Source organism: Aythya fuligula, chromosome 6, assembly GCF_009819795.1.
Source record: "Aythya fuligula isolate bAytFul2 chromosome 6, bAytFul2.pri, whole genome shotgun sequence".
In the NCBI taxonomy this organism is placed as follows: domain Eukaryota; kingdom Metazoa; phylum Chordata; class Aves; order Anseriformes; family Anatidae; genus Aythya; species Aythya fuligula.
The window spans coordinates 32934351-32949486 of NC_045564.1; the positions used below are offsets into that span (position 1 = coordinate 32934351).

General features: G+C 53.8%; 1 protein-coding gene across 1 annotated transcript in view; it reads right to left on the bottom strand.

Annotated features, from left to right (window-relative positions):
• Positions 1–13463, bottom strand: part of IGFBP2 (insulin like growth factor binding protein 2) — a 51524-nt gene extending 38061 nt beyond the window's left edge. Inside the window, exon 1 of the mRNA XM_032190063.1 lies at positions 13043–13463. Within this exon, the coding sequence (XP_032045954.1) occupies positions 13043–13463 (421 nt within the window). The remainder of the gene's footprint in view (positions 1–13042) is intronic.
• Between the last annotated feature and the right edge of the window lie 1673 nt (positions 13464–15136).

Consider the following 15136-nt stretch of genomic DNA (forward strand, 5'->3'; position numbering starts at 1 on the left):
TCACCCACCAGGCTCCCACCCCGCAGAGGACCAGGTTTCTGCTGCTGGAAAGAGTATCAAAAAGAATTCCAAAAAAATCCCCGGGGATTTTGCATTGGAGGTTTTCAGAGGTTTCTTCACCCCGGCATGTTCCAACTAGGCAGCACATGCCGTGTGTGGCACCGTCGTGGTTTCTGCAGCGTTCAGCAGCGGAGCACCTCGCAGGCTGTTTTAGTCTAAGAAACGTGGATGCAGAAGGGGATGAGAGCAGCCCAAAACTGAGACGAGCTCCAGAACGAGGCCGCCGTCCCCTGTTCCAGCTACAGCCCTGCACTAGGAGCAGCGAAAGCCCGGCACGTTTTTTTTTTTTTTTTTTTTTTTTTTTTTTCAGAAAGAAGCCAGGCAGTGAAAAGCCCGCAGCGGGAGCATTTTCCTTTCAGGCTGACCCGAGCCGTCCTGCATACCCGCAGCGAGGGCACGGCCACGGGCAGCCAGCTTGGGGGGAAAGGGGAAGTTGATTTTCGCCGTCAAAAGAAAATAGGGAGTTCTGTTCCGACGGCAGGAACGCAGCCGTGACATTTAGTCACTTGCTATTTCTGCTTCCCGGGTGCGTCCCTCTACACAAGAGGGGCAGGAGTCCTCCAGGCGGCCCCACAAAATGTGTTTGCCCAAACTTCGGTGCCTAAACCCGCACCGAGGTCCCTGCATGAGGGCAGGGTTTTTGGGGGGAAGGTCAGGCTCCTCTGCTCGGTGCCCGGGTAGAGCAGGCTGCCTCTCTGAACAGATGCATGGAAAAAGGGCGAACCTGCAGCTCTGGCCTAAGGCTGCCCGGGGTCTGACTCACCAGCCCAAAACAGCAAACCCAGCCACGCCACAAGCCGGGGCACGACAGCAGCACTGCACCACGTTAGTGCAGGTTCAGCGATGAGGGGACCAACGCCACATCTCCTGCTCCGAAGTGCAGCCGCTCACCACCGCTGCCATGGGAAAACCCACATTTGCTCCGTTTTTGGCAGCGACAGCCCAGGATCCTACTTCCCATGCTCTCGTGGCAATGCTCCTGCAACAAAACCAGCACCCCCGGCCCAAATTCCAGCTCCCCGATCAGCACAGCACCTCGTCCCTGATGTCCCCATCCCTCTTGCCCTGCCCGGAGGCACGGGCTGTGGCTGTTTGCCCTCCAGGCACCGTGCATGCCTGCAGGGTTGGAGAGAAAAAAGGTGCAACCGGCTCGAGGTAACTCCCGTGCAGGGCAAACTGCAAGCTCCGAGCCTTGCACAACAAGCCCAGGTCCCGGCGTCAGCCCAACCCAGCCCTGCCCCGCTCCTGCTGCTGACACTGCTCAGCCCACGGCTGCAGGGATTTCCAAAGCACAGCCCAGTCTGCTGCCCGCTCACAGGGACACCTTCCTCGCCCCGCTGATTTCCACCAGGCAGATCATTAACAGCTTTTTCATGGAGAAATCTGGGGGAATTCCTCCCATTAAAAAATATCTCCTCAATCTGCTGGCATCCACCATGGACTGCTTCGAGAGAAAAGCTGCAAGAGCTTACAGCCGAAAATGTAATTTTTTATGGCAGTGGACAGTCCAGAGTGGATTGTAAATACTCCCAGAGGAGCATTCACACACTCAACACGTAGCTCAACGTCAAGCTTGAACATGGGTAGTGATGACGGGCGACAAGCAAGACGCATTATTCAGCTGCCTAAAATGCAGCCTCATCATGGGATGCCATGAACGGGTTATGCATTCAGGCAACTAACCCCACATGGGCAGGGGAAAAAGAAAGAAAGGAACTGGGGAAAAAAAATAAAAAAAAAAGGCAGGTACAGTTAAATATTTATAGGGGGCCTCTGCATTTCAGAGGGGAGCAGGTTTGATGTCAGCTGGAACATTTTGGCTCTGCCTGGGCAGATCACTGTCAGGGGAAAGGACACCTCCTGGATGGGACCTCCCTTCTCACCGCGGCTGCTGCTCCCAGACACATGAAGCGATGAGAGATGCCAGCAGGCAGCAAATGGGGTTTGTAAGAGCAACTCCAGCTTGGTCTTATGCGTGGAGATCTTCCTGCCCAACGCCTCAAGACACAGCACTCACGTACACGGCTGAGGGTTTGCTTCCCCGGCACTTGAAGCCCCACTGCTAGAAGTCAGGAGGGCAGCTGAAGGCAAGGCTCACCCCATACTCACCCTTTTCCAGGAATGCCCAATTTACTGGCCACCACCTAAGGCAGGATTATGGGCCTGATGGACCTTTGGCCAGCTTGGTGTGCTGCCAAGTCATATCCGCACTGCCCAAGCATTTTCAGCACAGCCTGAATTCATAAAGGTCTGTTTCAGGACACGAAGGGCAGCCCAATGGCCAGGGGTTAAGGTAACAAATCCTTGAAATCAAACTGATAAAAAGACAGAATAAACACAAAACGGGGGTAAGCAAGGACTGAAATCAATAACAATCATTACTAGAAAGTCGGAAGCTGTCCAACCAGCTGAGATTAGAAGAAAGCTCTCTGCATTATTTTTTTTTTTCTTTTCTTTTTTTTTTTTCTAACAGGCATATTTTGTTTAAGCTGAAAGATTTGTGATTAATCCGTTGTCAGCTCAGCTGGCCTTAGTCCTTGTAGGATGACAGTCATAGTTCCCAAGAGGCCCGAGCACAAACCAAGCCATTTTCAGTGTGGTGGGACCTGCAGGAACCTGATCACCTCCCTGGTCAGTTTTGCCACGTTCAGCTCCAAAACAGGAGAAAAAAAAAAAAAAAGCAAGCCAGTCACACCCTGATCCACAAAGGTGGAGCTGCTCAGATTCACACGGAGAACCCCCTGTCCATACACAGGTCTCTGAAGCAATGTTCATAAAGCAAACACTGGGATGACCAGCAAGCAGGGCTCACTTTGCACACCTGCCCCTTACCAACAGGCAAATCTCAGGACATCGGTGCTTCTAAAAAGGAGATTCAAATAAAACTGAGCACACTGAGTCCACTGAGCACATTTGTTTAAAAAGCTACGTGAAAGACGGTAAGTATTTACAGACAGACTCCCCACAAACGTAAGCAGGGGAAAGTTATCAGCTCTGGGCTCCCAAAATATTTACTTAGTCCACAGTTATTCTGGCTACTCTTGAGTAGCTCTTTGCAAAGTCGCATGCTGTCATTTTGATGGCATTCCCTTGACCAAAACTCAACTGCAGAAGACCCTTTCCCATGGGTGTTTCCAAGCACTTTCCTACCGCAGATACAAATAGGGTCCTTGCAAGGCAGGAGCAGCACTATGGAAACTCATCACAGAGGTGGGAGACAGCTGAAGGTGCACGGCCTCCGCCATAAAACATCAAAGGGTCAGATGTGAATGCTACATTAAACTGAAATTGCAGGATTAATTAAAAAGCCTAGAGGAATGGTGTAAGCTGAGCAGGGGCCAAGAGGCTGAGAGAAGACACCCTTGTAGAGCAGGCTGGGGCATTTTAGTGGCTGCAATTGATCTAAAACTTGGGTTCAGATCTCATCTGGCCAAAAGCCACAGCTTCGGAAGCACGTCTGGTGGAGGATGTCGGTGTACTCTGCACATTTCCTGACAAAGGCTTGGGATACCAGTTCTTATTTTTAGTACTATTTTCATTTCTTCAAGTAATGAGTTCAGTGTTTCAGGCAGCCCTGGAGGAGCAGGAAGGACATGTCCTGTAATAAAACTAATTAATTCATGTGGAATTTCTAGCCATTATTATGAAAGTGGCCAAATTCCTCACTCCTGAAAAGCTGCCAAAATAGCCATTAATCTGGCTGTGGTCACGAGCAGGATTCCTGTGGCCTCCTTCAACACTCGACTGGCCCCCAGGACAGAGACTGCAGAAACCCAAGCGGATGTTGTGATTTCCTCGCACCGACTCCCACAGCCCGAGCTTTACTAAATAGGACCATTGCCTTACAGGGCTCCGTGCCAAATTCCTCCCGGTGCCCCCAGACCAGACATGCCCCAGTCATGTGCACAAAGGTCGAGACCTGCCAGACCTCCAAAATCAAGCAGTTTGACGGCATTCAAAGCCCTGCAGACCAACCACTTCCACCCACACAGCCCTGGTCACTCTCTCAATGACAGGTGCCCTGAAAGGAGCAGGGTACCGAATATCTCCTAGACACGCTAAAAAATGTATTCCTACAGCTCCACCGGGCCTGCTAGGAGCCTGAGGTTTTTGGGTCCCATCTGCAGTCAGTGGGAAGCCAGGCTCCTCCACAGAGAAATTTCAGGCAAGAATCCCATCGACCGAAATCCCTCAATAATGCACAAGAATTAATGGAATCTGTCTTGCTCCCTGTGAGCTGGGGGTGACAGGGTCTGTGGGGTCTGGCAAGGAAAAAAAGCATGGAATAAACTTATTTCAGTCACTAAAATCAACAACAACAACAAAATGACTCAGAATACCCACAGGGAGCCAATCTATTGTGTAAGAAGGCACCATTTTGCCATAGTCTCTTTTTTTTCTCCCCCAAAAATTTTGGACTGCTCTTTAAATTTAGTGATGGGTTAGAGGGTTAGCCTCAAATAATACCTCTGCTGCTGTCCCACCATCCAGTCCCAAGAATGGTCAGGCTCCCTGAACACCACCAGGAACCCAGATTTTCTGCCTCAAATGTCCTGTATAACAGGATTTCTAACAGTTTAAACAAAATCCTCCCCAATCCACCTCTGCACAAGATATGGAGGCAGGATTGTTCACCACGGATAAAGGAGAAGGTCCCCTACCATGTCCATGCATTGCTTCAGGCCTCCTGATCCCAGTGTCCATCATGGCAGATGATTTAACATTCACACCACAGTTGGATCAAGATGGTACAGCACTGATTTCCCTGCCATTTCGTCAATCGGGTTCATATTGTGTTCAGATGAAGGGAAAGGACCCTCTACACATCAAGGATTGCATCAAGCTTGGTCAGTGGTAAGTACTGTGCCAGAAAGAAAAGGCTCTTGGAGCTCAATAGTGTAGAAAGGGAGATGGTTCTACCACAGGCCCGTTGTCCTTGACCAGTCTGACTATGAGGTGCCTTGCCAGAGCCTCGGATGGATGCTGGAGGAGTTGTTCCGACCTTCAGAAAGCAGTGGTGAGACTCGTTGCAATGTTATCGCTCGGCATTTTCATTAGCTCAACTGCAAGCCTAGAAGAGCAAAGCTGTGCAGAAGGTGAATTGCAGCACCCCCGATGAGTGTCCCCAAAAAAACAAGACGTGATTCACCCAGGTAACTGGAATTTGCCTGTGGCAAAAGCTCGACAAGGCGACTGAGGAGGACAAGAAGGAACAGAAAAGCACCGTGGAAAGCCACAAAGCTGTTGGGTTAGCCTCACCGCCAACAGAAATGCCACTGTGGCCAACCACCCTGACCTTACAACCCACACGGCCTTACCCTTCTGGTGGCCGAGACCCAGAGGACACAAACCGAGGCACTTCAGGGAGCTCCCAACCCAGCCACCGAGGTTCATCTCCCAGCTGCCAAGCTGAATTGTCCACAATACCACCAGCTCCACAGCCCGGCCGTAGATACGGGCCACAGCCCCACCACGACCCCAGAAACGCAGGAGGACGAGGGCCTCACTCCGGCCGCCCCTCCTGCTCCTGCTCCTCCTCCTCCTCCTCCTCATGCGAAACCTGCGTTCCTCTCCCTGTTTCTGCTTGCTTTTGAAGTGCCAGATGAAACGGCAGCAGATGGGGGCGAGCAGCCCGCTCGCCGAACGCGCCGAGAGCCGAGCGTTTCCACATGGGCTGCGTGGGAGGCCTGCCATTGCTCTGGCTGCAAAGCCCGCGCCGCCCTCCAGCTCCGCTCGCAGCTGAACCGCGCACCTCGCCCCCGGCGCCGCAGGCAAACCCTCACGAATTCAAACAGAAAATAATCGCCCCCGAGCAATTTTCCAGACGGGGGGGAAAAAAAAAAAAAAAAAAAAAGTCAAATTCCAGCCAGTTTTTTTTTTCTGCTTTTGCTCTTCTGCCTTCGCTGGGACCACTTAGGGTCTGTACTGCTCCCCTTCAGAATAAAATTTGGGAATTCTGACATACAGGAGACAGGCCACGCTGGAGGACACACACGTCCTCGCTGGAGGCACCAAAAACCACAAAAATGCTTTCTGCAACTCACTTCACCCACCAGTCCCCCCAAGACCGAAAAGCAAACATTCCTGGGACACAGCTATCAGATGCCCACCCCTTCCTAGTTTTAAAACAATATGGGAAGGTTATCAGAAAACCTGATCACCAAGCCAAGAGAAGCCCACTGGCATGGGCCGGGTCTTTTAGTACGAACCAGAAGAGCTGAGAACATGCTGCCCGGAATGAAGGCTGAAAACCAAGATCTTCCAGGGAAATTTGCTGTGGTCTCGATCAGAAGTACTGGGCATTGCTTAATGAATTTTCCCTGCACTGTAGGGCTTTGGGGCTCTCCCACAGAAGATGTCATGCGAGTGATTGCAACAGCTCTTCACTGCTGTAGGTACGCTGCATTACCTGGCTACAAGGGCAAGATGCGAGGAGGCACAGAAACTCCTCTCAAAAATCGCCTCCAGACAGTAGGGTGGTGGAGACATTATTAATTTCAAGGGCAGAGCATTAAAAATCCCCTCATCCCACCTGAGCTGTTCTATCTGCAGGAAATTGTAAGGAAAAGCACGGATTTCAACACAGTCCAATTCCCACCAGCGCTTTGTGTCACTCTCAATTACAGCCCAGAATGAAATACCAAGAAATCGTTCCTCGCGGCCGGCAGAATTAATGGGATCTTTGACTACAGAGAGCACCAGGCAGTGAACTTGTTCCCTTACCAGCCAAGAGGCACAGTGCGGCTTTCTTCAGAATAAAAGCTGCAATGTCAAAAGATAGATTAAGGCTTATAAAAGTGACCTGATGTTTTTCTGTATCCCAGCCCATAAGAAAGGCATGTGATTACTGACCCTTTCCTTTCTCAAACAATTTCTCTCTATCACAAGCTGACGCAGCACGAGATTTTTATCTTCCCACTGCTATCTCGCTAAATACGTGTAGGGCAGAACACCAACTACAACACAGCTCTGCAGTGAGAACAACGGAGCCCAGGCTGTCAAACGCTGAGCTGCTGTAAGGCTGCCATGAGCACGCTCTAACCCTTTTTTCTCTTCAGCCTTCGCCCCGGATAAGCACCGCGCCACGTTCGCGTGTAATGAGATGTCAGCTCGCGTGTTTAATGAGGGCACACTCGGCCAGCTCATGAATGTCCAACGCCTCCCAGCTTGCTGGCGGCGGCTGCCGAAGGTGGGCAGAGATGTCTCAGCCAGAGGTTCAGTCTGCTGAAGGCAGATTTTCTGTGTGGCTCCCCCTTTTCCTGTACCCTTGGGCCTGACCTTGGGCTCCTAGCATGTCCCTTCCATCAGTACAAAGTTGATCCCATGCAGAAAAGATTCAGGGAGCTAAACCAGCAGAATAATCAGCCAGAAAAGTGAAGATTTTGTTGGTTAATGCTTTATCATGGCCCGCCCAGGGAGCAGACAAGGACCAAGACCAACACAACAGAGCACAGGGATGTGCACTGGGACAGGGAGGGAGTGGGGCATGACTGCCGTGAGAGCAGCTCTGTGGAGATGAAAAGCAGCCAAAAAAAATCTGCACGGCATGCCAGGACCCAAATCCCGGGTTTCTCTTCTCTCCTAGGTGCACTCCCAGAACATGCACCATTTTTAGCCTCCAAATCCCCCGGCCCACTCTGCACACGTGAGCCATCGTGGTGCTGCATGGCACATAGCAAGGGAACAGGCACGGGGGACTAAAGTGGCTTTCTCAGCGAGACTAATGCCATCTGGTAAAGCCTCAGTCTTCCACTGAGGACACACATGCCTCTCTGGCAGATGCAAACAGTCAGCAACACCATGATGGAAAGCAGAGCCCGATGTGTTCAATATGTGCTGTTAAAGGACACCCTCCAAAGCGGCTACACGCACGCTGATTTGCGCAGCACCTTCCCAAAGAAGAGGGAGGAACATCTGGAAACTCAGTACACGCCTGAGCTCGGTCCTCCTCGTGTGACAGAAATGCTTTAAAAGCATCTTCACGTGCTACCTCGCCCTTCATCTTACTCTGCTGGCCTCAAACAAAAGACCTTCCCCGAAGGAATCGCAGCCCCAGGAGGGAGCTGGGCTGTAACCATGCCCAGAAAGCTGGAGTAGCCCAATCCAAGCAGAAATGCACACAGGCCTCAGGACAACTGCTGCTCCTCGTAGCCCCTTCACGATGAACACTTGCCCTGGAAGAACAGGCACAGAAGTGCTGCCGGCCACCGGACGAAACCCTGTCCTCCGAAACCTGGTTGTGTCTGTGGGCAATGATGCCAACAGCTCATCGGTCGGACACAGCAGCCCCAGCTGATGCTGCAGCCAGGTCTAGCCCAGAGCCAAACACAAACACACCTCTCGCATTCCAGTTTTTTGCTGCTTTGCCTCCTGAATTGTTTATCTCGGCTCAATTCCTGGATGTGGATAAAACAAACGCCATGGACTTTCTCACAGACGGGGCTTCTCGCTCTTCCCTTGACAAATACCACGCTCAGCGAGCATGAGCCTGAAACCCAGAGGAAAGGAAACAACTGCAAAGGGCAAGAAGGAAACAGATCATTTGCCAAGGGACAGCATGAAAACACATTTCTCCTTTTGGGCCAGAGCCTTGAAATCCTCCCAAACTCCCCCTTCCCTCCAGCCCATTTTCACACCGCTATCACCCCCACCACAGCAAAGCCAGTGGGCCTGGGCCTGGAGGAGCATTATTGTCAAGAAGCTGCTCCACAAGGTGTTATTTATTATCTTCCTACTTAAAGATGACAACCGGCCCAGGACCTGATGGGTTTAGTCCTTGACCAGACACAGCTGCTGCAGAAGAGCTTGGAAACCTGGTCCATCTACTGGCAAAGCCCCAGAGGCAACAAGGACAGACGAGCCGTATGCTTTTTCATTCACGTATCACCCTCAGAGCTGTTATTAATTGCATTTCACTTCTAATAACTTCTGCCACAACAAAGAGCTCTGCAGCCCTTCAGTATAGCCGGGGGAGAGCTACAGCAGCGGCTGCAGGGGTATTAACACAGCAGGCTGGCTTCTTGCAGCTCTTTTCTCTGATGTCCTGTAACGCCCGAGCTTGCACAAGCCAGGCTGAAGACCTGGTTGCAGCACTCATCGTGAACTTCTCCCATGCCCGTGCGCTTCCACCCCAAAAGGTGCCTGGCACGGAGCAAAAGGGGATGCTCCCAGAAGGGCTCTCCTCTGCATCTCACCCGCTTTCAGCAAGGCAGCAAATTCACAGCCTCCGAGGCTCTGTCAGACCTGGTCACACCGACCGAAGGGGCAGAAGCCGTGGGGGCAGAAGGACAGAGACACACACACACACACACACAGGCACGTGCGGATGACAACAAATGCTTCGTTTCCCTAGAAAAGCTGGAGAGAAGCAGAAGTCTTCCTGGCAATTCAGTGGATGTGAAAAATGTAGTCATAGCATTGCTGGCATGGTTTTCAAGTTGCTGTTAAAATTCCACTTCTATTATGCTACCTCCAGCCTCAGAGTCTTCTGTGTTTCGGAGCAATACATTAAACTGTCTTTTAGCAGCTGCCTGCCAAGGGGAAATGGAGGTTTTGACATCTGACCCGTAAGGAAGGATGTGTGGCATTTGGGGCTACCCAAATAAGGATTTTAGCTGCATGTTAAAAGGAGCTGCTCTTCTAACAGTTAACTATTTTGACGCTGTTTTTGTTCCATGGCAGCCCCTGACCAGGTGAAGGGGACAGCCCCAGCCTTGCACGTTCAAGTTTGCCTGAGGCCACGGTCTTTGCCCAGCTCTCCTTCCATTTGGGAAGGTTGCCCTGAGTAGCATGGGCTGCAGAACACATTTCCTTTGCTCAAAAAGTGGGATTCTGAAGCAGAACTCAGCAGCCAGCAGTGGGTTCAGAGGGGCACCTCACTCCATTAGCACAAATATCCCAACAACACAGTAAAACGGTACTACAAACCCACCTGAGCTGCACTGCCAACGGGGAAAAAAGTCCCTTAACTGGTCACTTTTGCAAAACTCTTTGAGAGACGAGCTTTAATCCCAGGGTAGTGTCTCCATGAGGAGAAAACAGATGTTCTTCAGCTATCCTCTAACTCAGGCAAGACGCTTTGGGCCATCTGCTGACGCTGCAAAGCTCTGCCCTGCTCCACCTCCCAGCACGGCTCCCGCTGTTTGCCCTGGAGCAGCACCAGCACCCCGCTGAGCCCTCAGCCAGGTCAGGTCGCTGATCCGACAGAAAAACCCACTGCCTGGTTTCTTGGGGCTGGCTCTCTGCAGGGCTGAGTCTGGGTATCCCGTGGTACCCGAAACGCCTCTCAAAGCTGGCTCGGAGTCCAGCTCCTCTTGGGTTTTGGGCCACCCCGGACCTGCTTAGCCAGAAGATGGCTATCGGGGACAGGGACACGAGTGCTAACATGACACAAATGCCATCCTTGCTCTGCTCCACGTGCCCAGCCCGTTACTCAGCCTTAAAATGGTGCGCAGACCTCCCGGCCGTGCCGCAGGAATAAATAAATACTCGGGAGACTGGCATGAGAGCTTTGCGCACAATAACAACCCTCTGTCCCGTGTGCAGGCGGCTTCCGTCAGCAGCATGTAAAGTTTGTTACACGATGACCTGAAATAAACTGGAAAACAGTGTGGTCCAGTGGCATCGAAACTATTTCAGAGGCCCTGATCCCTGGAGGTGCTGAGCCTCCATCTCGCTGCCTCCATCAGCGGGAGTTCGTGCCCCCAGCTCCCCGAGGAGGTAGAGGTTCTCAGCCTGATTTCCACAGACTGCTGCTATTTTGTTCCAACATTCCCAACATCTTCAAAATACCCAAAGCCTCTTGTGCAATGAGCAACATCCCCTGCTTCCTAGCTACATGGTGGTTTATGTTACTTTCCGCCTACAACCATTTCAGGATTGGCTTTACAGACCTAAGTGGAAGACTAAACAATGCTGGAGCCACAGCAGGAGAATTTGCAGAGTTTTATTCCTTGTTTCATTTGGGCAATCCTTCTGCCTCTCATCAGGGACAAAAAAACTTGCCAACCTCTTAATTTAGGAATAGCACGAGCTCTGCATTCCAGTCCTCAATCAGCCAAAGGAGCCTTTTCAAGCTGGAAAGGGGAAAAAGGGCAAATACCTTTAAGCACATTTGAAAAAAAAAAAAAAAAAAAAGGCTCAACACCTGCCTTTTGCAGGCAAAAACCTGCTCTCGGGGCACTGGTGAAACAAGCTTGACATCAGCATTTGAAAGGGAATTCCAATCCCTGCGCTTCGGGTGCCAGACTGCTTTCCCTGTCACTGCTTTGAACGAAAAGCAAACTCTCCCTGGTATATATTTTGCAGGCATGCTGCAGATGGAAGCAGAGATGTGAGCCTGAACAGAATAGCATCAAGTGAAGCTGGCCGATCGGGCTTTTGTTTTTATTGTGGGTTGTTTTCTTTTTTTTTTTTTTCTTTTTCTTTTTCTTTTTTTTTTAAATTTTTTTAATGGCTACAGCAACCTGTTAAAAGTTTTGTAATCTGAAGAGAGCGAACCCTTTTCTGGATGTCCAGGCTCCTCTGCCAAGACGTGCTCGACTGTGAATATTCCAGCTGCATGTTTCACATCACGCTGGTTAAAGATGTGCCAGTATTTTTATTATTCACCCCCTATGGACATTACAGAGCACCACATACATTGAAGTGTTCTTAAACTGCGCTATTTATATAGGAGTGTGTGCGTGTTACATACACACAGAGATATGGTCAAATAAATCACATGCACTGTGAAGGAGTAAGGGTAGTAAAATCAAGCAAAACACTCAGTGAAGTAATGTAAAAATTCTGAAAAAAAAAAAAAAAAAAAAGGATAAAATCAAAATCAAAAAAGCAGCATTAACTCAGAAAATCACCTCTTAACCCATCTCTGCAGCCTTCCCCACTCCCCCCCCCACCAAAAAGCACAAGCTTTTTTTTCTTCCAAAAGCACAAGCCTGAAGTCAGCGCCAGATTCCTTAAATCTAAATGCCCTTGGCTTCTTCTGGCGAGTGTAAAACTCACTCCCTTGACACCCGTATGCTGTGGCCGAGCAGGATTTCCCATCCTCGTGTCCTCCGCAGCCGGGCAGAGGAGGGGGACGGCAGCGGGGCCCGCAGCGGCCGCAGTGACTGCAGCGAAGCAGCAGCTTGCGGCGTGCAAAGTTCCCTGCACCTCCGTTTTTTTCTTTCTTTCTCCTTCTCTCCTTCTGCTTCTCCCTCTCGATCGGGCGAGAGCCCAGGCGCTCGCAAACCATCGGCATCCCCGGGAGAGCTGCCTCCCGCAGCAACAGGTCGGGAGCCTGTAGCGCCCCGTCCTTCGGGCTGAGTGCTCCGGGATGCTCCCGTTGCTCCCCAGCACCCAGTGCCCGGGCTGGCGAGGAGGGCAGAGAGGGTCCCAACCTCTGCGGTGGGCTCCGTTGGGGTCATGGGGTTTGGGGTCCCCGCATCGCAGCTCCCCAGCCAGCCCAGCGGGCAGCGCACGGTGCGGGACTTTTAGGGCATCGGTCACTTTTTGGGGTGCCTTCAGCCCCCCTCCGAGCCCTGCTGTGCACCTCCACCTCCCCTTGCTCCCCGCAGGGCTCCCCCTCGGCTGCATCTCCCCACGCTTCCCCCCTAAACCCCCCCACTGGGGCTTTTTTTTTCCCCGTAACACCCCAACCTCCACCTTAACCCCTGTGCATCCCCACAACCCTCGCTCCCAGCGGGGTCCCCCGCTTTCCCACCCCACACCCCCGGGCTCCCCGTACAGCAGCACCCCCCAGGATCACCCCGGGGGTGAGGAACCCCAAACCCCCCTTTCCAAGGGGATGCTCCGAGAGATCACCCCGGGGGTGCACAACCCCAAACCCCCCCTTCCAAGGGGATGCTCCCCGGCATCACCCCGGGGGGTGCACAACCCCAAACCCCCCTTCCAAGGGGATGCTCCCCCTGCTCCCCTCTCCCCGGTAGGGTCCCCCCTTTTCCCCCCCGGTGCTCCAGCAGCTCCCGGGGGGGGGTCTCACCTGCGGGTCGCTCGGCGCTGGCCCCGTACTCGGCGGCATCCCTGCGGCGGGCGCAGGTGCCCTGCCCTTGCACCAGGGCTTGCAGGGGCAGCTCGGCTCCGGGATCGGGGTAGCAGCGCAAACCGGCGGCGCAGCGCGGGGTGTAAACGCCGCAAGCTTCGGCCTCCAAACGAGCGCAAACCGGGCAACAACCGCAGCCCGGTTCCCTCACCAGCTCCGGGCAAGGCGGGCGGGAAGCCGGGGGGCAAGCGGCCAAACGCTCGGCCGTGCAAGGAGGGCAGCGGAACAGCACCTCGGGCAGCGCCGGCCCCGCCAGCGCCAGCGCCAGCAGCAGCCGCGGCCACGGGGCCCGAGCCGCGGCGCCGCCGCCGCCGCCGCCGCCGCCGCCACCGCCGCCAGCACCGAGCCCGCCGAGCGCCATGGCGGGACTGAGGGCGCGGCGGGGCCGGCAGGTGGATGGACGCGAGGCGCTCGGCCCCCCCCGGCGGCGCGGCTCGGCACGGCTCGGAGAGAAACGGGAGGGAAAGGGGAGAGAGAAAGGGGAGAGAGGGAGGGAGAGGGAGGGAGAGGGAGAGAGGGAGAGGGGAGAGAGCCCGAGCAGCGCTGTGCGGAGCGGGGCCGGGCGCCCGCCTGCAGGGGACGCGCTGGGTCCTAGAGCCGGCCCGCGGCGAGGAGCGGGGGGATGAGGGGATGAGGGGATGAGGGGGGGAATGGGGGGGGAAGGGGGGGAGGTGATGGGGGGTGTTGGTACTAGATTGGGGTGGTGGCACCCAAATTGGGGTGCTGGCCCATAAATTGGGGTGCTGGCCCACAGGTTGGGATGATGGATCCCAGAGGGGGATGCTGGTCTCCAGACTGGGATGCTCGCCCCCAAACTGGGATGCTGGCCCCCAGAGTGGGGTGCCCACCCCCAGACTGGGATGATGGCCCCCTGACTGGCATGCTCACCCCCAAACTGGGATGCTGGCCCCAGACTGGGATGCTCTCCCCCAGACTGGGATGTTCAATCCCAAACTGGGATGCTTATCCCCAGACTGGGATGCTGACCCCATGCTGAGATGCTCACCCCCAAACTGGGATGCTGACCCTCAGATTGGGATGCTCCAGGCCTCCAGAGTGGGGTGCTCCCCCCCAATCTGGGATGATGGCCCCCAGACTGGCATGTTCAACCCCAAACTGGGATGCTGACCCCCAGAGTGGGGTGCTCACCCCCAAACTGGGATGCTGGCTCCCAGAGTGGGATGCTGGCCCCCAGACTGGGATGATCAACCCCAGACTTGGATACTGACCCCCAGACTGGGATGATGGCCCCCAGACTGGGATGCTCACCACCAAACTGGGATGCTCAATCCCAAACTGCGATACTGACCACCAGACTGGGATGCTCAGCCCCAGACTGGGATGATGGCCCCCAGACTGGGATGCTCAACCCCAAACTGGGATGATGACCCCCTGACTGGGATGCTTGCCCCCAAAATGGGATGCTGGCTCCCAGACTGGGATGCTGGTCCCCAGTCTGGAATACTGACCCCCAGACTGGGATGATGGCCCCCAGACTGGGATGCTCGCCCCCAAACTGGGATGCTCAACCCCAAACTGCGATACTGACCCCCAGACTGGGGTGCTGACCCCCAGACTGGGATGCTCACCCCCAGACTTGGATGCTGGCTCCCAGACTGGGATGTTCAATCCCAAACTGGGATGCTTATCCCCAGACTGGGATGCTGACCCCCTGCGGAGATGCTCACCCCCAAACTGGGATGCTGACCCTCAGATTGGGATGCTAAACCCCAAACTGAGGTGCTCACTCCCAGACTGGAACGCCAACCCCCAGAGTGGGATGCTCACCCCGAAACTGGGATGCTCACCCTGAGACTGGGATGCTGGCCCTCAGACTGGGATGCAGACCCTCAATCATCACACGGATGTGACTGACTTCTTCATTAGTTAAAAATGTTAATAGCAAAGCCAAGGGAATGCAGGCAGGCTAATGAAGCTGGAAATCCCTGTTAACATCGTTTTGGGATGATACAGTTAAAGCCAGGCGCTGAGAGCTGGAGCTCCCTCACCCGCGGGGATGCCGGCTCTGTGGCA